The sequence below is a fragment of the Eleutherodactylus coqui genome, chromosome 1 (assembly GCF_035609145.1).
Source record: "Eleutherodactylus coqui strain aEleCoq1 chromosome 1, aEleCoq1.hap1, whole genome shotgun sequence".
Taxonomy (NCBI): domain Eukaryota; kingdom Metazoa; phylum Chordata; class Amphibia; order Anura; family Eleutherodactylidae; genus Eleutherodactylus; species Eleutherodactylus coqui.
Genome location: NC_089837.1, coordinates 191866764 through 191890630, shown reverse-complemented (window position 1 = coordinate 191890630; position 23867 = coordinate 191866764). Strand labels below are relative to the sequence as shown.

At 42.8% G+C, this 23867-nt stretch overlaps 1 protein-coding gene across 1 annotated transcript in view; it reads left to right on the top strand.

Annotated features, from left to right (window-relative positions):
• Positions 1 to 23867, top strand: part of IBTK (inhibitor of Bruton tyrosine kinase) — an 83129-nt gene that overhangs the window by 30117 nt on the left and 29145 nt on the right. Inside the window, exons 13-20 of the mRNA XM_066604933.1 lie at positions 4105 to 4191; positions 5716 to 5798; positions 5890 to 5927; positions 7572 to 7668; positions 8494 to 8595; positions 19688 to 19805; positions 19994 to 20054; positions 23302 to 23432. Coding sequence (XP_066461030.1) covers positions 4105 to 4191; positions 5716 to 5798; positions 5890 to 5927; positions 7572 to 7668; positions 8494 to 8595; positions 19688 to 19805; positions 19994 to 20054; positions 23302 to 23432 — 717 coding nt within the window. The remainder of the gene's footprint in view (positions 1 to 4104; positions 4192 to 5715; positions 5799 to 5889; positions 5928 to 7571; positions 7669 to 8493; positions 8596 to 19687; positions 19806 to 19993; positions 20055 to 23301; positions 23433 to 23867) is intronic.

The following is a 23867-nucleotide window of genomic DNA, read 5'->3' as shown; positions in this document are numbered from 1 at the left end:
AACTACTCGAGCGAGTAGTGCCTTATTCGAGTACCTGCCCGCTCGTCTCTAAAGATTCGGCTGCCGGAGCGGGTGACAGGTGAGTTGCGGGGGGGGAGAGAGAGATTTCCCCGCCCCCCCGCCGGCACCCGAATCTTTAGAGACGAGCGGGCAGGTACTCTAATAAGGCACTACTCGCTCGAGTAGTTTGCCTTATCGAATATGCTCGCTCATCTCTAACGGAGACCACAACCAGTCATTAGAGCATGATCCTTAGGCGTCAATCTGACGACTTTTAATGGTCAAGCACACTGTTCTCAAGGGAAGCTGACACAAGCTGCTGAGTTTTATCATCTATATAACGGCCATATATATCACTTGTCAGCGTCAATTGGGCACAATGATATTAAACCATTGATTTTAATTTCCCAATATTGTCAATCAGTAGTGAAGCAGAGAAGCCATTCGGGATCGGAGTGCTCTGAAGAGCATTCCACTATTCATTCATGTAGAGGTCAGTAGGGACCTGGGTGACTGTACCAGCACTGACATAGCAGACATTTGTACAAAACCATGTTTTTACTGAGGATGGCTTCCCAGAACTCGAGCTCAACCTCAAAACAAATGCTGTTGAGTTTAGTCCAGGATATGAGCAAAACGGAACAAGGTGCAGTTGTATTTTTTTTCTTTTAAGTCTATGGGAGGGTTCGCAATGTATCATCATCATCATCAAAAGAGGTTATCTGGGACTTAAAAATTGATGGCCTCTAGTAATGAGCGAGTATACTCGCTAAGGGCAATTGATCGAGCGAGCATTGCCCTTAGCGAGTACCTGCCTGCTCGAGACAAAAGGTTCGGGTGCCGACGCAGGCAGGGAGAGCAGGGAGGAACGGAGGGGAGATCTCTCTCTTCCTCTCTCCCCTCCGCTCCCCCTGCTGACTGCCGCTACTCACCACTCCCCCGCACCGGCACCCAAACCTTTTGTCTCAAGCGGGCAGGTACTCGCTAAGGGCAATGCTCGCTCGATCAATTGCCCTTAACTAATATACTCGCTCATCTCTAATGGCCTCTCATCAGTATTAGATCAGTGGGGCACCCACTCTTGGCAAGCCCCACTGATTGGCTGATTTGAAGGACTCACGGCCTTCGCGTAGTGGCTATGCCTGGTATTACAGCTCACTGTAGGCTCCTTCAAGTGAATGAGGCTACACTATAATATCAAGCTGCACTAATGTTTAGATTTAGGATTTTTTTTTTTAAAAGAACCTGTTACTAGGTTTATGCTCCTCAAGCCACGGGCAGCATAGTATGCCCTTTGCACGCCTGTCCTGGGTTCATGCTGCCTGGTGATAGGTTCTCTTAAACGACTTTCTGACATGCACCGTACATGTACAGCGAAAGTCGAAAAGCTAGTATGGAATGGGCTCAGAAGCTGAGCCTTCTGCAAATGTACTGGGTGCCAGCTGTAAAACACAGTGAAGAGTAAGAGGCGCCCTTCTGTCCCCTGATCACCCCCCCCCCCCCACCCCCTCATATGACATAATCGCAGAGTGCCAAACAAATGCTGTGGATTCCAGGCATATCATGACCCTGCTCATGGCGCAGTGTAATAGGATTACATCCAGGGAACAATATACAATTTTTCATAATAATTTATATGTGTGAACATAATTGTTACTGCTGCACTCAAAAAAGTCAAAACTAATAAAGTGAAAATTTATTTCACATTGTGAAAGGCATAAGGCCTCCTGTCCACGGGCGATTCTGCATTGCGTTATCCGCGGCCATAATCTGAACATGGGTAATGGAATGAACGCTTTCCATAGGATAACTATGGAAAGCACAGCGCAATGAGCATGAGCGAAAATCAAGCTGTGATTTTCTGCTCGCGTATAAAAATCGCGGCATGCCGCAATTTTCCTCAATGAACCTATCCATAATGGTAGATTCATTGCGGAAAATCTCAGTGATTTTAGGGTTCTCCAGTGGCAGAAATCCACGGCGTTGAAGCGCAGCCTAACCCCCTCCTTCCCCCGTACCCAAGAATTATGCAGTGCCAAAATTGCAGTTTTTTTGGTTCATCTCCCCTCCTGCCCAGTTATCAGATTCAAAGTAATGGGAGCCAAATTTAGGAGGACTCGGTATAGAGGGATATGGTGGTAAGGAGAAACGAAAAGGTTCAATAGAGTCAGTGGATTGATGGCAACAAGGCTGTATAGCCGGCCCCACTGACCTCAGGAAGTGACAGGCGCTCTTTAGACTTTCCATAGCCACTAGAGGCAGGTGACTTATTTCACTTGCACTCACTGGGCTATTTTTTGGCACTCCCATTCCTTTGTACCATCCATAATGGTAGATTCATTGCGGAAAATCTCAGTGATTTTAGGGTTCTCCAGTGGCAGAAATCCACGGCGTTGAAGCGCAGCCTAACCCCCTCCTTCCCCCGTACCCAAGAATTATGCAGTGCCAAAATTGCAGTTTTTTTGGTTCATCTCCCCTCCTGCCCAGTTATCAGATTCAAAGTAATGGGAGCCAAATTTAGGAGGACTCGGTATAGAGGGATATGGTGGTAAGGAGAAACGAAAAGGTTCAATAGAGTCAGTGGATTGATGGCAACAAGGCTGTATAGCCGGCCCCACTGACCTCAGGAAGTGACAGGCGCTCTTTAGACTTTCCATAGCCACTAGAGGCAGGTGACTTATTTCACTTGCACTCACTGGGCTATTTTTTGGCACTCCCATTCCTTTGTACAAAGATTGGATGCGCAGGTGCAACCAGCTACCCAGGTGAATGCGGGCCTAGCCAGCCCATCATTCTCATTATCGTTGAGGGTTCCAGTTTTACAATTTTTTGGTTGTTTGTTTACAGTTTGCAAAGTTTGTATTAATGAGGTTTTCCAGGAGGCGCCAGCTGTCAGTGCTGGGACAAACTGGGGTCAGAGCGGAAACCGCTGCTCCGACCCCTTGTGTAGCAGCCGGAGCTCATAATTGTAGGTGCAATGAAATCCAATGAGAACTATGCCTGCAATTACAAGCTGCCTGCAAAACCGCTATAAGTCCAGTCACTGGACAACCCTTTCAGCGTTTCATAACTATATTGTAAAATGGTGTTCAGAGGTGAGCATAGGCTTTAAAATATAACAGACAGTTATAAATAGTAATGAAAAATAAGTAAAGGGATGCTGACTGCTGAACAGCACCATAAACTAAGTTATGGTGCTGCTGGGGGCGGTGCTGGGTAGACAGGGGATGTATTTTTGCATACTCACCGACTTCCTTGTGCTTGCACCTGGTGAAGTACGCATGCAGTCTAAAAATGTGACACTTTGCAGACCGTTGTGCACGTGCTCTCGCATAGAAGACTCAATTGGGAAACTACATGGGAATTGGGGAGCAGGTGTGTATAACCCCCCCCCACCCCCCCAAAAAAGTTTATATTACGGTTCGGTGGTGACAATATTCCGTTAACTTCTGCATAGTTCAGTAGCAGCTTAAAATTGTCATATATGTATAGTCTGTAGCTTTAGATCCCTACAATAAGTTATTTAGGCTGCCTGTCCACGGGCGTTTTAACACAGCGGATTTCCCCCGCAGGAGAACACTAAAGTCACCATGATTTTCCACAATGAACCTATCTTTATGATGGGTTGATCACGGCAAATTGCAGCATGCCGTGATGTTTATACGTGAGCGCAAAATTGCGGTGGATTTCCACTTGTGCACATCGGATTGCGCTTTCAATAGTTATCATATGGAAAGAGTTTCATGCGTTAACCACGGGCAGATTATCGCTGCGGATAACGCTATGAAATATTGCCCGTGAACAGGAGGCCTTAGTGTACACTGCAGTATTGTCTTAAACAACATCTACACACACATGTACAGTATATGATGTAAATTGTGTGTGTATGTATATATGTATATATATAATATTTTTTTTGTTCTGGTGCTGATATAATACTAGGGCTTCTGACAAACTAGACAGGGTTGCTTGTTCTGTACTATGACGCGCATCCTTCAAACAAATCCTTTAACCTACTGAGACAGAGATCTAGAGAGGTGGGAGCTAATATGGTTTTCATTTTGACTTTACCTTTTAACTGTGTTTTTTATGTTTGCTTTGAAGACTGGATGGCGTTAGATATGAAAATGGAACAATTAATGTTGTTCATAAGAAAAGTGGAAACAAACCAAGGTTTAACATGAAGAAGTGGTATGTACCTTGATATCTTGATTTTGCTGGAACATGCATACACATGTGGCCGGAATTAGTGGTTCTACTGTTAAGGCCTATTTACACAAAGCGATGATCGCTCAAAAATCGCTAAAAAGCGATCGTTTGAGCGATAATCGTTGCATCTAAACACACAACCATTCTGCACTGCTAGCTGATCGTTAAATTCAGGCCAACATAAAAATCGTCGTTCAGCCTTATCAGCCGTTCTCCGCGGTTAGTGCTGATAGCATTGTTTCCCACTGGAGAACAAAGGAACTGAATGCAGATAAGAGCCCTCGGGCTATTAACTGCTTTCAGCTAAAGCTTTATTTGCACACTTAATTCTCTTAAGTTGCTGAGTATCTACTTAACAGTTTATGCAAAATGATCGCTCAAAGCTGTCACTCAAAGTGTCGTTTGAGCGATCCTCGCTCTGTGTAAATGGGCCTTTACTCATGATGAAAGCTTTCAAATGGAAAGATCTTATCTATATATTCAATAATTTTTTTCACTGCAAAACAAACACAATGCTTACCAATAATTCGTAATGATACTTCAATCAACCTATCATCTCTAAAGGTCCTTTTACATGGGACGAATTTAGGGCAAGCGATGCCAGACAGATTCCTGCACTCCCGTGCTCCTTGCATGGGAGCTAGCAGAACTGGCTCGCACACGGAGCGGCCACCGGGGGGGCGGGGCAATGCAGGAGATTTCTCTCCTCTTGCTTCCCTGCCCCTCTCCATTGAGATAACACAGCGGCCGTTCACTACTGAACAGCCGCTGTTTAAACTGAGCTATGAGCTTCATCGCTCATCTTTTATGCTGCATAAACGGGACATTCTTCCTGTGTAAATGGACCTTTTAGGCATGTTATGGTCTTCTTTTGGCAAAAAATGCCACTTTTTTGACATTTCAATGTAGCTGCTTTTGCAAATTTTTGCTATAGGCCCATAGTAAAATATCAGAAGTCTTTGAGACGTATGTTTTTGAAGTGGTGATTTTTTTTCTCTCTCTTTTGCTGCTTTTTTGGAGGGTGCGGGGTCCATGTTTTTTTTTGTAAATCGCAGTATGCTTTGGGTATGCATTTTTCTGTAGGCATGTGTTTAAAAAAATGCAGGTGTCATGCAGGAAAAAATTGCAATGTTTCTGGGGTTTTTTACACAGAAAACTCCAGGAAAAGACCTTGTCTGTAGGTGCTTTTAAGATGCTTTTACACAGCTCGATATCAGACTGATGACGATTGATGCTCATGTAATTGGGCTTTGCACAGGCCAATTCAAACTGTTCACACGCCGTCCCAACCATAAACCATGGCACCAGCATAAAGCTGTGTGGTTGTTAAAAGACTATTGAAGGGTAATATTAATGCAGTTTTTGAATGAAAACCTGCTGCAGTCTACAAGAGAACTGCTGGAGAAGATGTATGCATCCGAAGCATAGTAACTACAAATATAAAGCCAGATACAGAGATGAGTATGACATGTTTATGTCACGTTGTTTCATGTTCTTTCTTTTAAGCACTTCTCTTTGTGATGTAACCATCCGATCTGAAGACGGAATAGAATTTCAATGCCATAAATGTGTCTTGTGTGCAAGACTTGGTATGTGTTTTTTGCTTTTTGTTCCTTCTTTTTCGCCTGTTTTATTTTTCCATTCAATTTCACCTTTTTTTTTGTTTTCTTTATATTGTAGAATATTTTCACAGCATGCTTAGCAGCTCTTGGATTGAGGTAAGACCAATTTGAAAAAATGTCAGCAGGTCTGTCTGAGTCATTCATGCATGCATTGGATGATAATGCAGTCCTCTCATGGCTTTTTGTCAGTGACCCACCAGACTGCTTCTGTGTTCTGTAGATAGTAAGGTTGGGTTACGCAGGACAGCTATCATTCAACTAGTCACTGGACATAGTTTCTACAGAGAGTGGTTAGCATAGGAACATACAGTGATTTGTTGTTAATTTTTGTGGTCGCTGAATCACACCCCTCTGCAAAGTTTATTGGCTACTAGCTGAAAGCTAGTCGAATGCCTGCTAACACTACATGATAATTAATCAACCAGCAACTATCTTTAGGTGAGCTCAAACAAAGTGACTAGTGAACGAATTCTCACTTGTCAACCTGTTGGTGGCCGTGTTTAAACAACTCCTGCTTGCATTCACAGAATTCGCAATACAAATCCGATCATATGAGATGACCTAAGGGGTTAAAAAAAAGTATTGTTCTCCTAGCTTAGCACAACAAAACCCATTGTTAAGAAATTAAATAGGTAAACAAACTGACAGAAAGTTACCATAAGGTGTTAATTCTCAACTTTAACTTTGTTAAGACCCATTTAGACACAACGATAATCGCTCAAAAGATGTCGCTCAAGCGACTTTTGAGCGATCATCGTTGTGTCATTTACAGCGCAAGATGAGCGATCACCTTGCACTGTCCCCGCTTGTCTTCTGTATCCAGCTGTTCCCCGCTCCGAGCGCCCGGCTGTCATACAGCCGAGCGCTTGGAGTGGAGGATGCAGAAGACAAGCAGGATGTCCCCGCTTGTCTTCTGCATACAGATGTTTTCTGCACGGAGCGCCTGGCTGTTATACAGCAGAGCGCTGCGTGCGGGGTTTGGAGAACAGAGCTGGACCGCTCTGTTCTTCATACCCCGCCTGTTATCAGGGAGCGGGATACAGCTGAAACAATAGTATCAGCTCTATCCCGCTGTGAATCCCTGACAAGGCTCATCGTTCTGTATGCAAGCAACTATACAGTTGCAAGTTCAAAATGGTCAGCTAGACCATCTGAGAACATGGAGGGACATTTAAAAAGGCTTTATGCCAGAAAACTTGACGTAAATGACGCGTAAAACTCTTGCGACTTTTCCTCCCTGTGTGTTGGTCTCTCACCACTTTTGAGGAAAGTGGGTGAGGCTTTCAGAGGGGGACCAACATATTTATGTATGATGTACGTATGATGAAATACATTAAGGATGCCTCAATGAGAGGTTAAGACATACGTAGATCTTGGGCTATTCATGCTAATAAGAAAGCTCTTGGCAGCATGCTTTTTTAGCTATCTTGCCCGGCCAGTCATGTAAGTGTTCTGAATGCAGGGGGGACCGCTGCCAGAGTGGTCTATCTTCTTGATGGAAAAAGGATCAGGCAGTTACAATCCAACAGCCTGATCCGAATCTCCCCTGAACTCTGCCATCAGGGCAGCTGTTAGGTTGGCTACCATGCACATTAGATGATTGGCCGGAGCCAATGATGGAAATCTAATGTGTTTGACCAGCCTTACAGGTGGGATATACATAGTAGATGATATGCAAAGAGAAAGTATAGAGTAAAGAAAAAAAAACCCTGGCTGACTGAAAATCTTTCTTTTCTGCAGGCAAGGTGCTGTTCTGCTTTAGAAATGCCTGTTCACTCAGAAGTCTTACAAGCTATTCTACATTATATCTACACAGACGAGGCTCCCGTTGTAAAAGGTAGGTGGGTCAAATCTGATGAGCGCTAACTTCCTAGTTCCTTCACATGAAAAGTCAAGCATTGCCCAGGGGAAAGTAAGACTGACATAACCTGCCAGATGTCTCCTCTCATCACTGGACCTCCGATTTGCTTTTGTCAGCAACCCATAAGCTATGATCACGGCTCTTTCCCTTTCTATGAGAAGTAGATTCGGATTTAGATTCTCCAACATGTCAGTAAATGCTTCTTCTGGCTAGAAAACCCTTATTTACAACATTCAAAGTCTGACTTGTGTTTCGCCTCTGATAAAGGCCAGTTTGTTTGTTCTGTCTATGATGATGGCGCCCGGGCGTGCATTTATATATTATTCTTTATTTGTAATGTGTTTTAATACCTGCTTTTCCAAGGCTTAGGCTGCCCTCACATCTGCATTGCAACCTCCGGTTGGCGGTTCTGTCGCAGATCCGATACAAATACCAGAAGGAATAGCGCTGCAGCACTTTTTCTTGCAAGGCAGCCGAGCCAAAACCGAACGGACCCCGTTACAGTCAATGGGGTCTTTTTGACGTTCAGTTCAGTCGCAAGATGGACCCGTTCTTACAGAGGATTCCCCTTTCCTGCCACCTGATCAGAGCAGGAAAACTGAATCCCCAAATGTGAAGCCGGCCATAAATGGCCATGTTGTATGTTGTAAGTGACGTAAGTCATTGTAGCTGTGCTCATGACTTGTTTGGTTGTGTTTTCCACATGCACAGGGAAGGTCAATCAGTAAATAAGTCATGATCTCACTAAGTGGAGATGTGTTCAAATATAATAATCCTCCCTGTTATAACATTTTCCGTCAGAGTCTGAAAATGTGGAATTCATTTGTAATATCCTGGTGATGGCTGATCAGCTACTCATTGCACGATTAAAGGAGATATGCGAGATCACACTCACCGAAAAACGTAAGTAGGAGAGCAAGTATTTGAATCTGTCAGAAGTTTTGTATATAAACGGGGTTAAATAAAGTCTCACTGACATCTCTGATCCATTACCATATAGGTCACTGTAAGTTATAGGCTGGGTTCTCACAGGGCGGATTTGTCGCGGAAATTCCGTGCGGAATTTGGCCGCGGCAAATCCGCATGCGGCCGCTAATCCCGGGATTAGCCAGCCATGTGGACGAGATTTTTCAGAAATATCATCCACACGGGTTGGCAAATCCGCTGCGGCTAAGCCGGCAGAAGCTGCTGCTGCGGCGTGGATTTGCCGGCCGCAGCATGTCCATTTTTTTTCCCCCGCTGCGGCCGCACTCTCCTCTATGGGAGCGCCGGCCGCAGCGGAAGAGCGAGCGGCCGGGCTGCTTCAAAGCCGCCGCGGGTTTTGCAGCGGCAGTTCTCCCGGCGGAAATCTTGCGGTTTTTGCTGCGGCCAAACCGCGAGATTTCCGCCGAGAATCCGCCCTGTGAGAACCCAGCCATATACTTGTTTCTGTGCCGCAGAAGTAACACCCTAAATGGGCAGCAGTTGTCATTTGGGAACTGCTGTGTGTGTAATTTCCTAATCAAGACACATAAAGCGTCACTGTCATTTAAATTTTAAAAAATGTACAGAATAGGTGATTCTAAGCATTTTTGAAATATGTTTTATTAGCCTATTCTGTACATTTTTCCTTCAAACCCCCTCTTCTATGCAGCTACGTGAAGACACTGCTAAGTAAATGCGTATTCACGTAACAGCATAGCAGAAGATGGGTCTTCAGCTGTGCCTGCACTATTCTCTACAGAGCAGCTGCAGGCACAGCTGTTCCCATATAACACTGTACTAATACATGTTTGTTTTTGTATATTAATTTTTTTACTTGGTCTTCCTGTGCCCCACTGCTCTGTCCTCCTTGGTGTTACAATTTTCGGTCTGCAATAGGTTTAATGACACATTCCCTTTAACATCTGTGCTATCTACAATGTATGTAAGACGGCCACTCTACACCAAACGCGCTGCGGACCTGTTTATTTTTTGGTTACTTCTGTTTAGTTGTTATAGTGAGATCCTGCTTGAAATTCTCTTTTCCTCACATTTGCCACCATGATTAATGTAATGGAGACATTATTCCTCATTAGTGAGGCTGCATCATGTGCTTGTCTCTGTTCCATCAGCACTATGCAGATGACGGCTCGTTTCCATTACTAATATTGCATGCACTGGATTTAAGGACAGGTTTTTATGTGATACGAATGATTCTGATAATATCTAGTCTTGCTGTGTGTAAGTGACAATTTATTAATTATGATGACATCAGTTGCCCTCAATTAAAAATGGAGCTTTTTACCCTCTTAGGCTGCATTCAGACGAACGTATATCGGCTCGGTTTTCACGCCGAGCCGATATACGTTGTCCTCGTGTGCAGGGGGGGGAGGATGGAAGAGCCAGGAGCAGGAACTTAGCCCCGCCCCCGTCCCACCTCCTTTCATTGCAAATAGTGCAGAGGGGTAGAGAGGGGGCGGGAGCTCAGTTCCTGCTCCTGGCTCTTCCATCCTCCCCCCGCCCCCCTGCACACGAGGACAACGTATATCGGCTCGGCGTGAAAACCGAGCTGATATACGTTCGTGGGAATGCAGCCCACAGGACATGGCCTAATTTGAGCTTAAGGGAGCAATGATTTTTTGGAGGATTTTTATCCACACTTTTCAAAAGCCATAACTTTTTTTATTTTTCTGTCAATACGGAAATAGAAGGACATGTTTTTTGCATGGTGTACTATAGTTTTTATTGGTACCATTTGGGGGTGCATACAATGTATTGTAAAACTTTTAAAACACATCAATTCTGCCATTGTTTTTACTTATTTTTTACACTGTCAATCATGCAGCATAAATGACGCAATACATTTTTTCTGTGGGTCGGTATGATTACAAGGATACCAAAACTATTATCTTTTTTTAGGGTTTTCCACAATAAAAACCTTTTTTGGTATTACATTGCTGCATTCAAAGTCCCTTAAGTTTTTTTTTTATTTTTCCATGGACGGAGGTCTGTGAGGGCTTGTTTTTTTGCATCACAGCTGTAGTTTTAATTTCTACTATTTTGGGGTACATACTTTTTTTAGCGCTTTATTGCGCTTTTTAGGAGGTAAAACAAAATTAAGCATTTTGGCTCTATTTTTTTTAACGTTTTTGCCGCGCAGGATAAATAGTGTGCTCAAATTATAGTACAGGTCATTACAGACACGATGATACCTCATTTGTGGGTTTTTTCTTACCTTTTTTTTCCATACAAATAGGGGAAAATTAGCAAAAAATGATTTTTTTTTAGTTTTTTTCACTATTTTTTGTGTTTTCTTACATTCTATGTCTCTGTAGGGGACTTGATGCAAAACAGCAATGATTGCTATGGTGAAGCTTATGTACCGCAATGCCTTATCGCTTGCAATAGCAATCGTTCCTCTGTGAACCCCTTTACATGCCGTGATCTACATAGATTGAGGCATCTAGGGGGTTAACAGTGGGGGTCGCTGTCCTCATGTACCTCCGCTGTTGCACGGGGAGGCCGGCTGCGCGATGGCACAGGTTCACTTCTGATCCAGCACTATCCACAGGGCATAAGCTTACGTCTTGTTGCGTTAAGTACCCTGTAGTCAGGACGTAAACTCACGCCCTGTGGCGTTAGGGGGTTAAAGAGCATATCAGAGAAAAATCAGTTTTTTATGTTAAGCATACTTTTAAAAACTCTTTTCTTTAATTATTATATAAAAGAAAATCCTGAAATATTGTAGTTCTCATGCTGTAGTAGTAATAGTCTGATGCTCCCTGTGCTGTAGAGGTCACTTTTCACATAGTGTGTGTCTGTGTGTGTGTCTGTGTGTGTGTGTCTGTGTGTGTGTGTCTGTGTGTGTGTGTCTGTGTGTGTGTGTCTGTGTGTGTGTGTCTGTGTGTGTGTGTCTGTGTGTGTGTCTGTGTGTGTGTGTCTGTGTGTCTGTGTGTCTGTGTGTCTGTGTGTCTGTGTGTCTGTGTGTCTGTGTGTGTCTATATCTCACGGGATCCACTATTAACAATAAGTGATGTTCATAGCTCACCTCTATGCCCTCCCTCTACAGTGACTGCTGCACATGTGAAAGAGCATACTGCCATAGAAGTCAATGAGTCCCCTCCAATCTATTGTGTCTTTGTATCACCCCATTATTTGTAGTATGTAAGCTCGTTGGAGCAGGACCCTCGCCCCTATTGTTTCCATCAACTGATTACTATGTAACCGTGGTTCTGTAATGTTTGTACTTTTGTCTTTCTGTATTCCCCCTGTCTATGTAAGCGCTGCGGAATATGTTGGCGCTATACAAATAAAGATTATTATAATTGGTCGATATGGCTGCTGTAAAACAAATCTCTGATCTGCTGTTCACCAGGCACCAACTCAGGCAAAATAGCTGTCACCCATAATTGTACAGAAAATAGAATAAAACAGGAATAGCAAAATAGGTTAAGGGCATCTCTAAGCCGATCGACCTTTGCCTTCCTAAAGTTTACTATTTTTGTAGCTCCCTGATAAAACTCTCTCACTTGAAAGACAAGTGGAAATTGATTATATTATGGTCACTATTTCCCAGATACCTCCAAAATTTACACTCCTGTTATTGTTAAGCTCCCAAACGGCTGACCCTCTAGTTGGGTTTTGTACAAATTGGGTAAGATTATTAACGTTAGTTATTGACAGAAACCTGTTACCTTGATGAGATTCGCAGGTTTCCTCTTTCAAGTTTATAACCAGACAGTTAAAGTCCCCCATAATAGTCATTGTAATTTGCTGATTCCTATATTTGCCTCCTGTTATAGATTTTCAAGGTCTTCTGTTATATTTGGTGGCCTATAGAAAACCAATATATCAAATAGAAAGCTCAGCCAATCTTCTTAATTCATTTCAGACCATTTTTCATGAGTTTTGTATGTTTCATCCCCGTACACACACGTTAAATTCTCATGAACTCCTCTACCAGTATAACCTTTATTGTGTGTTTTGGGTGATTACTAGTAGCATGAAAAATAGCATTAACTGTGATTTCCTTCGATTTCCTGCAGTCCTCACTTTACCCAGTGTCAAATCCCCAATCAGAGAGACATTTAGGAAATTAATCATGTTTTTGTCAACATTACCAGTAATTTTTGTGGCCTTGTTGTGCTCCCTTATATTGTTATATTGATATTTTGAAACCTCATAAATCTCAATATGAGTGAGTTAAATTCCCAGAGTAAGGCTGCACATCGGCATATTCGCATTGTGGAATCCGGGTAGGCATCCACCCCAGTGTTCTGCAGCAAATACCGCCCAAAGCATTCTATGGAAAAGTGCCTTTTCCTGCACACGAGTGCAAATCGGAGGAAAAATCGTAGCATGCTCTATTTTTGTGCGATGTCCGCATGGACGGCTTCCATTGAAGTCCATAGAAACCATCCGACCCACGGCCCGTCCACAATGTTGATTCCGCATCATCGCCTAGCGATGGTGTAGGAAAATCTATACAGCGCATGTCCGACGGTGAACTGTCCGGACCATACGCAGCACAGATAAAGAAGAAAGTTACCCATGGTCACCGGCCGGGCACAGGAACAGATTCCACATCCGGAATCCAACCCGGTCATGTGCAGCCGGCCCAACAACGAGAGGTCAGCATATATTGCATCTATATCTGATTGCAATCAAATGTGTGATAGTCTACATCTTCAAAAACTTGGTTAGATATTCTGCAGTGGAGCTAGTAACAAAGAAAGAAAAGACACCTGGGGAGATGTGTTTCGCATCATAAATAGGCCGTCTTCACAGGAAATGTGAATATGGAGGGATTATAACACACTGAACATATATATAGAAAAATCTATGATACCGAGAGCTCTAAGAATAAAGAAAAGACCAACGGTGATTTAAAAAAAAAATTCATTCTATTATGAGTGGAACAATATGCTGCCTGACTGCTAACTGCGCTTGATGGGTCTTATAGTCGAATATGAAGTAGAGAAATTGAAAAACATTGAATCTGAGATCAAGGATGTAAGAAGAAATGGGCCATGTATAACAATACACAAGCATATAAGGACATGGAGAGCAAATTACAAACAAGCTTGAAGAAATTGAAAGATTCTATTACTGAAATAAAGAACTGAAATTTCATAGACTCTGGGGATTATACTTCAGGAAATATTTATCAATGGAGGAATAAATATACATAGATTTTGAAAAATAAAAACGCGACATCATATCCGCTTCAGCTCATCTGAATGTGATGCCCCTGAGATCTCTGAACAAGGGATGTGTCGGATTACTCAGTGGACCCTTCTATTTCTAATACACCGCACTGCATGAATACAAGGAGAGAAAATGTATTTAAAATGCCAAAAAACAGCAGAGACATGGAGGAAAAAACAAAACATAACAGGACAAAGAAAATACCCAACTCACGACCAGAAAACCTGATTTCACTATTTTTCATTGGATGAAAAAGGAAATCTAGGTGTGCGGAGAGATAAAGATATGTTAGCAATAGAGATGAGCGAGCATACTCGCTAAGGGCAATTACTTGATCGAGCATTGCCCTTAGCGAATACCTGCCCACTCGGATGAAAAGGTTCGGCTGCCGGCGGTGGGTAGGGGAGAGCGGGTAGGAACGGAGGGGAGATCTCTCTCTCCCTCTCCCCCCGGCTGCCGCAACTTACCTGTCACCCGCGCCGGCAGCCAAACCTTTTCTTCCGAGCGGGCAGGTACTCACTAAGGACAATGCTCGATCGAGTAATTGTCCTTAGCGAGTATGCTCGCTCATCTCTAATTAGCAACTTATTACATTGAAATGAAGATCATATCAGTGCGTTATGTGGAAGATTGGTTTTTGTACCAACAGAGAATTTTGACCTTTTTTCAACTCTCAGGACGGTAATAGATTTGCTTGACTTTTGACCTTGCGCAGACATTTTTTTAATCAAGATGTAACTAAGAGAAATGAAGTTGAAGAGAATATATCATGTGAAACAAATAATGAATTAGTGAATTAGAATTTCCAAGAACCAGTGTCATTGATGACGTTATTACCATTAGAACGTGAAGGTAATCTCCAGAAACATGGTGGCCTCCATAAAATGAATGTCAAATGCGGAATAAATTATGATGATAATTAACCAATCAATTGTTGCAGACTCTGGGTCACCCTATGGATCAACTCTCACTATGTTTGTCTATCAAGTACAGCTTCTTTTAACTGGCAAATAGTCTTGTCAGTGTCTGCTGTGATTGTGTCTAACCAGCGAGTTCTTTGACGACCTCTTCTTCATGAACCACTGACAATTCTCAGCATATTATCTCTAGTCCATTTGCTTGCATGATGTGTCCTAAATAAGATAGCTTTTCCTTTTAACCTCTTAGTGACCACTCCATTGCCTTTTTTACGTCCTGCCTAAGGGGGCTTTAATCCCCAGCGCCGTAAAAACACTCTCACTCTGGGGATTAAAGGCACGTGGGCTGTGGATGTTACAACTCCATGCTGTCAGCTGCTGGAGATAGCTGACAACCTGTAGCTGTCATGGGGGGCCGCTGTGCTGCCATAGGTTCGCTAAATGAAAATTTGTGTGCTTGGGTAAATACTTTAGGGTCATTCTATGTCAACTGGCCTAATTTGGGAGAGGGCCCCTGCTAGACCACCTTCAATTTTCCAGAAATATTTACAGAATGTTCATACACTATCTGTATGAAGTTCTGCAAAGTTTTAGCTTGGTATATAGATATATCTTCCCATAGTGTGGACTTTAACAGGATATTACATAAAGACGAACCCCTCCCTCTTTCCGTTTTTTTTTTAAATTCTTTCTGAACAGACACTAACCCTGTAAATTCACCATCCAGTTCCAGCTTTTGTCCAACCAGGTCTCTGTTATTTCCAATATGTGTCATAGTTTTCCTTAGACATTATTACTTCTAGTTTATTAACATTATTGGTGAGACTTCAAGCATTAGTCACCATACAGTTTAGAGTTGTTTTATTTTTTATATTAAATGTATCCCTATTAGCTATTTTGCCAGTTCTAACTGTACTAATCCCTCCCACCGCTCCACCCCCATTTTCATTACTTAGTCCCAGGTCACTGTCTACACTGTCTTTTCCCCGATCTCTCCGATTGCCCTCCCCCTAGTACCTAGTTTAAACCCTCCTCCAGCCTTCTAGCCATCTTCTTCCCCAGCACAGCTGCACCCTCCCCATTTGAGATGCAGTCCATCCTTACAGTAGAACGTGTAGACAACAGCAAAGTTGACCCAGTTCTCTAGCAACCCAAACCCCTCCTTCCTACACCAATTCTTGAGCCACTTGTTTACCTCCCTAATCTTCCGCTGCCTTTCTGGTGTGGCACATGGTACAGGTCGTAGAAGATACTACTTTGGAGGTCGTTGCCTTAAGCTTACATCCTAGTTCCTTGAAATCGGTTTTTAAGGACCTTCTACCTATCTCTAACTTTGTCATTGGTGCTAATGTGTACCATGACTGCTGAATCCTCATCAGCCCCTCCCAGTTATCTGTCAACCCAATCCATGATGTGTCAAACTCAATTGCCAGGAAGACAACACACTGTTCGACGATCCTGGTCTCTGTCCCCCTAATAACTGAGTCTCCCACCACTAGGACCTGTCTAGCCTGCCATGCGCTCCTATTCCCCCTCTTACTGGAGCAGACAATCCCCCTGGCGGTCAGAGGGCATGTTGTGCTGCAGCAGAGCTAATCCTGTAATTGCATTCGCCTCATCTGCCAACTTTGCAAACTTGTTGGGGTGTGCCAGTTCAGGACTAGCCTCCCTGGTTCTCTTCCCTCTACCTTTTTCTTCTGCCACCCAGCTAACTGCCTGATCCTTCTGCACTCCCATACTACAATGCAACCCCACATGTGCTCCAGCGATTGTCTGTTCAGTGAGCAGCAAACTCCTTTCCATGCTGTCAATGGATCTCAGTGTTACAAGCTGCTCATTTAGATCCAGGATCTGGGCTTCCAAATGTACAACACAATCACATTTCGTACAGCAATATGCACCCTCGGACTGCATACATCACGCATGATGTACGCTGGATTGCATTGTCAAGCATCGAGCACCTTCTAAATGGGAATTGTACAGATGGATTAGATAAAAATGATATATGCAAAAGTTCTAATAGATAGAGAGTAAATAAATACACGCAACGGTTATCGCTCAAAATTTGTTTAAACGAGCGAAAACGAGTGATAATCATTACGTGTAAACGGGAAGCAATCGTGCACTACTCATTCACTTGCCATTTATCACTGAATTTCAGCCTGCATAAAAATAGTCGTTAGTTTGTTTGCTTGTTGTTAGGTTTAAATAGCATTTGTTCAGTATTTCAAACAACTTGAGGGGAGGCTTGATTGCTTGCCCAGCTAGCTATACACAATGACTCATGCAGCAGTAGACCATGGCTTTTCTTCACACTAATTAAAAACCTCCCACCTACTGATTCTTCACATATACACACCCACCTGAGCAAACAACATATACAATGGTTACATGGCTAATGAGGGAAATGATCAAACGATTATCTTTATGTGTAAACGTTCAGCATTTGAAACCAAAAAGTTGTCATTCGTTCACATGACAATCATTGCATCTAAATGGGCAGTGCCACCTTGACGCATGGGCCTAATGGACACTTGCCCGGGGCCCCACAAGCATAGGGGCCCCATACTAATCTATGTATGTTAACATTTCAATGCACCTTGTATCATATATGATAATGTTGAGTGGTGGGATATGAACTTGGCTCCAATCTGTCTGTGAGGACTTCCATTGTGTTGCTTTCTGTTTCACTTTCAAATTACCCAGAATTCCTTTTGTAAATTATCCATAATTTCTATAATAAAAAAAGAGATTTCCCGACAAATGGATGTGTGGACCAGCTTGTGAAGCGTAGCACATCGTCTCGTTACTTTCTAGTGTAAAGTAGCCTGTCACTATGAACAAAGAGACATCTACAGTGCAAGAGGAAAATTGACCCTAGAGACTTAGACTTCTGGCTTTCCGGTCTAGGTCACTGGTTACTAACATGCTCGTCCTCTGTAGTTGTTATAGCGGCCCCAGTACACTGCTTTGCCTGTGAGCCCATAATGCTGTTAAGACGGCACTGTAAATGGGGCTTTACTCTTCTAAAGTCACACACTTAAGAAACGGCACACTTAGATACAGCCACGCACACTCGCTTATCTGTGATGTTTCTGCTCCTCCTCTGTTTGGAATAATTATAATTGTAATGCAAGTTGGATATTCACAGAATGGCAGTGTGTTAACCCAGCCTGTATAAGAATGTCTTCCGACCTTATCACTTCTCTGCTGGCAGGAAACGAGATCTAAGATGACTTTTGTGCTGTTGACTGTTCAATGTTCAACAAATAGAAATACTCCAAGATCCACATAGATAATCCATATGTAAATGTGTTCTATTTGTTATCTTCATGACATTTACAATAAGGGAGAAAAACATGTTCTGTTATTACAGAAGCATACAATACATACGTATATTGTAATAAACTCCTGACTCCTACTGGATTAACAATGTACAGTATATAGGACATATTATAAATGTCAGTTGAACTGGTTGGTGAATATAGTGTATGTCATGAGATCTATTTGTAAACTGCACTCAGCACCTCAGGCAGCAGGTTATATCCCGGGGAAAGAAAGGATTGAGTAGACTGAAATCACAACCTTTTTCTATTGAGGCCTCTATAAATATTATATTGGTAATTTATTTTCTCAAAATGGGGCAGGTTTGTAACTAAAAGAAATGAACAGCACTTCACCGTAATTAAGGTGCGACTGCCGAAATGTTATTCTGCAGTCATAACTACTATGTGCCACTTTAAGGCCACTCCAGCGAAAACACAATTTGTTTTATCACAGCGCCCCTCGCCTCACTGACTTTCACACTTTAGATGTCTTCTATGTATATTGCACTCTCTTCTACGCAGTAAAGCCTCCTGTCTGGTATTTATCAGACACCATCTTGATTGTTAGATTTCTCGTTGCTTTCTCTGCCTTTATGCTATCCCATGACCAACTAGAAGGGAGTACCATCTCTGCCTGCTGAGAGAACATAGTGATTATCATTGACCTTTATATGCAGGTAAATAACATAAAGACCAACTAAAGTACAAACTAAGGAGGATGAACTGGTATTATCCTCATTATACCTGTGTCAGAAGCCTTTAGTCATCATCAGTATCGATTTGATAGGGGTTTGTCTCCCTCCTGTAAAGCACCTGTGTGGTACAGTCCATGCAGTTTCTTCATACAGGATGTTCTAGTGAATAAAAAAAATGACATCTTGAGAGAACACAGACACAAGTAATTCTCAGGCAGTCACAATAATCCTATGACCACCTGAAGACAAGGACACGAATATTCAGATGGAAATGATTAATTAACCAAGGTAATACTAGCTGACATATATACTGGGGGTAAAACATCCTAATAAATGCAAAAAAAAATCAATCCAATTAAAAGATAGGAGTACTTCCATATGCACATGGTTGTCATAAGTAGACTAATACCGGTGTTTCTGGTGGCGCCACTTACTAATATAATATAGGGAAAGGGATTGCAGTTGGTCACAGGTCCTAAACTAGCAGAGCCGGACAGCAGCTGGGTGCTTACAGGACTTGTGATGATGTCACCGTGGCTCTGAGCTCTGCTTCTGATCACATGTCGGTGACATCATCACAGGTCCTGTAAGCACACAGCTGCTGTCAGGCTCTGCATGTTTTAGGACCTGTGATGACATCACCGTCATGTGATCAGGGGCGAAGCTCAGAGCCCTGGTGACTGATCACATAACGGTGACATCATCACATGTAACTCCCACAGTCACTCACAGACAGGTGGATGTTAGTATTTTAATATGGAGACTTTACAGCTTGTTTAGATCAACAGCAAAATGATGGAAATCAAAATCCTTATCTCTTCATCTACAATGACAATTTCTAGGTTTCCCTAAAGACAAATTTAAAAGGATTCATTTGTTTCCATTCTAGTTACCTTGAAGAATGCTGCTGAATTACTGGAATTTGCTGTTTTATATAATGCCGACCAGCTGAAGGTTTCCTGCTTCCAGTTCATAGGGCTAAATATGGCAGCTTTGTTGGAAGCAAGGTATGTAGATTGCATTGGATGCCTTGTATCTTCTCTTTGACGTTGAGTGATCGTGTTTACTGCAACCTTGGATCGAGAAATCCATGCATTAGTCTTGTCCTATATTCCAACTGTTTGTAAAAGTTCTCAATATCACTAATTTTATGCATTTTGTAAATATATCCTTCAATCATTTTTTTATCATGTAGGTCTCTGGATATTTTGAGTGAGGAAGTACTGAAAGAACTGGCAAGTTATTATAGAAAAATGGTAAGGCTAGTTGTATATGTGAGTTATGATATAATGAAAATAGCGGAATGAAGCAATCTTTTGCTTTCAAGCATATTGGAAGACATTCAGAAAGCCTTTTATGCCAGTTTTTGACATATTTATATGTCAAAAAACTGGCATAAAAGGCTTTCTGAATGTCTTTTTTTTGCAAATTCGCACTTGAACAAAAATGGCAGCTTTTAAGCTGCCATTTTTGTTCAAGTGCGAATTTGCAAAAAAAATTGTTATACTTTTCTAGTTTTTGTGTCAGCTTTGTCACTTTTTTCAGGAGGGGGTGCGGCTGGCGTGGACTGATAGATTTATGTATAATTTATGCCAAATATATATACCAGATCAGACTTGGAATACATATCTGTATAAAAGCATGGAGGTGCTGAGATGTGCCTAATACATGACTTAGGTGCATTGTGCGCCAGGGAAAAATTCTACGAAGTCCAGTGTTGGAAATGCTGGGCTTAATAAGTTTCCCACATTGTTTACCCATCAAGTTATTAAGCGCTGCGGAATAAGTTGGCGCTATACAAATAACGATTATTATTATTATTAATGCGGTAATCTGCCTTACAGCTAATTCCCATAAAAGTGTCTGTACAGGCTGGAGCTCTCTTTATTACATGTACACTTAAATGGGTTGTCTCATAAAAGGAACTTATTGCCTATCCACAGGATAGGGAATTCAAAGGGGTTCTGACATTTAAAAAAAAATTTTTTACTCACCTTGCCTGGCTAGGACCAATCGCCAGGCATGTCCCCTCCAGCCGGCATCTTTTTCTGTGGCTTGTAGAAGCAGAGCAGGAGCGGTCAAAATGACCGCTTCCTGTTCTGCTCTGTCCGTCAGCCACTTCCGAGGTGAACGGACGGGCCGCCCACAGCAAGCACGTCACAAGCAGTGCTTGCTGTGGGCGGCCCGTCCGTCCTGGCTGAACTCCGAGATTCTGCGCGTGCGCAGTGGAGATGCGGCCCGTCCTGACTCCTGTCAGAGGGCACCTCTCCACTGCGCATGCGCGCGATCCCGGAGCGGCGCGGCTCGTGGAGGAAGAAGAGGAAGAGCAGCGCCTGCTGGGAGATGACCCCCCCCCCCCCCGATGTCAACAACAACGGGAGACAAGGTAAGTATTATGTTTTTATGTTTTAGCAGCCATTAAACCGTGGGTTCCCTGTGTCCATTAGGCAGACCAGGGAACAATGGCTGCTAAAGCATAAAAACATTATTCATGTCAGAACCCCTTTAACCCCTTGAGTGGCACGCCCGGAAATTTTCCGGGACGAGCTCCACTGCTCATAGTGACATAGCCCGGAAGATTTCCGGGCTATGTATCACTATGGGAGCTGCAGAGCACAATGCCACAAGCTGTGACAGTGTGCTCTGCCTGCACAGACCCACACAGAGCAGTGCAAGGGCTTTGAAAAACCAGCAGAAGATATTGCCGATATGTCGGCAACCTCCTGCTTTGTTTACAGGTTGCCATAGAGACCATCGGCTTGTCAGAAGCAAGCCGATGGTCTCTGTGGCAGGGAGAGCTTGGTGCTTGGCTGTGAGAGGACAGCTAGGTACCTGCTCTTACAGCAGAGATCAGAGAAAACCTCCGATCTCTGCTGTGTTAACCCTTTACATGCTGCAGTCTATGTGACTGCAGCATGTAAAGGGCTGTCACTGCAGCATGTAAAGGGCTGTCAGTGCCACCATCGGACCCCTGGAATGTGATCAGGGGTGTTGATGGATCCCTGTGGAAGTCCCCTAAAGGGACAAAAAAAAAAAATTAAAAAAAAAAAATTATAAAAACACTTGTCTCCCTTTACTTTGTAAAAAATCAAAAATACAATCACACATGTGGTATCCATGCGTCGTAATGACCCAGAGAAGGAAGTTAATACATTATTTAACCCCTTAATGACATGGCCCCTTTTTTCTTTTTTCCCCATTTCTTTTTTTCCTCCCCCCTGTTTAAAAAAATCCCAACTTGTCCCGCAAAAAACAAGCCCTTATATGGCCATGTCAATGGAAAAATGAAAAAGTTATGGCTCTTGAGACGCAACTGCAAAATTAGTTGAAATTCAATGATTAGACCATTTTAAAAAACCTGCCCTGGTGGGCACGACAGGGTGGTAGGAAACCCGCCACTCAAGGGGTTAAGACCCAATTTACACTTAAAGATAATCGCTCAAAACTCACTCAAACGATAGTTTGAGTGACCGTTTTGAGCAATCATCTTTGCATATTTTATAATAGCTAATTAGCTACTATAGAGCTATACAGGCAGCGCAGGACACAGCCAGGCTAATAGAAGAATACAACAGTTTTGCGTAAGCAAACAGATGTCTTCTCCTCAGCGCTGACTGTTAGTGTCACCGTAAAATTGCACCAATATAGAATAGCTATGATCAAGTCCCAAGATTAATTAGCATTTTCTCGTCCATTCACATGAGCATATCTCATGACACTAACAGCAGGGCACAGGCACAGAGAATATTATCAGCGCAGCCGGCTGATAACAGCTGATCGCTTAATTCTAGCAAGCTAGAATTTAGCGATCAGCGACTCGTGCATGAAAACTGCACAATGCCAGTGCATTTAGACAGAACAAGAATCGCTCAAAAGATTGCTTTGAGCGATTTTGATTGATTCTCGTTGTGTCTAAATGGGCCTTAAGTCTCAGGTTGGTTCAGGCCTAACCTCTGGGACCCCCACTGACCATGAGAACAAAGGCCCTGAGTGTCCCCAAATAAATGTAACAGTGGTCACATGTATGCATTACCGCTCCATTCTTTGCTTTAGGACTGTTGGAGATAACTGAGTACAAACACTCGGCTATGTCTGGCAGTCCCATTGAATTAAATGGACTGGTAACATGACCATTGTTCCATTCATTTGGAGATGCTCATGACCCCCATTTTAATCATTGTAGGGTCCCAACAGTCGGACTTCACATAGATACTTGTTTCCTATGGCTAGAGGACAAGGTCTTCTAGTGAGACAACCCCTTTAAAGGGTATTCCGATTTGAAGCATTTATGGCACACCACTGTAAATGCCTGGCAAATGGGGATCTCCTGATCAACTAAGCAAACACTAACTTTTAGAATCTCCACCTACAAAACGTTTATGGCATATCCCAGACCTATGCCTTAAATGCTTAATGCTTCAGATGAGAATACTTCTTCAACTTTGATACCTGTGCAAGAAATGACATCAATAGAACCATTCTTACTTTATAATTTAATAACAGATTCCTGCCATGGACAAGAGACTGATCACCCCATACCTGGATGGACCAGACCTCAGCACTTTAGAGTATGGCGATGGTGAAAGTTTCATGTCTACTAAAGATGACAGTTTTTTTTCTGAACAGTCAACTCCGTAAGTGGATTTGGAAAATTATTTGCTGGGCTTTCTTAGTGGTCAAGTACATGTTCCTAAATAGAAGTGTTACCAACACCAATGAATGCATTGATATCGTGTAGCGCTTTTTTTTAACAGTAGCTTAGTGACAGATTCGCACATTTTGTAGTTGGTGGAGTGTTTGCATGATTTTTAGTAATGTTATTGGTGAGAGTTCATTTTTACATACATTTTAATTCATTTTTAATTAACCCTTTCCAATCCAATGTCGGGCCTGCCCCTACATCATAATTTCCCTCCACAGCTCTGATGTCGGGGCAGGCCCGACACTGCAGTGCAGGAGTGCATTTGCACCCGATCATCACACATCAGGTGCAGATACACTCCTACACTGGTCCTCATTGAGGAGCCCGAGGAGAAGGCAGAAAGGGTTTTTAACCCTTTCTGCCTTCT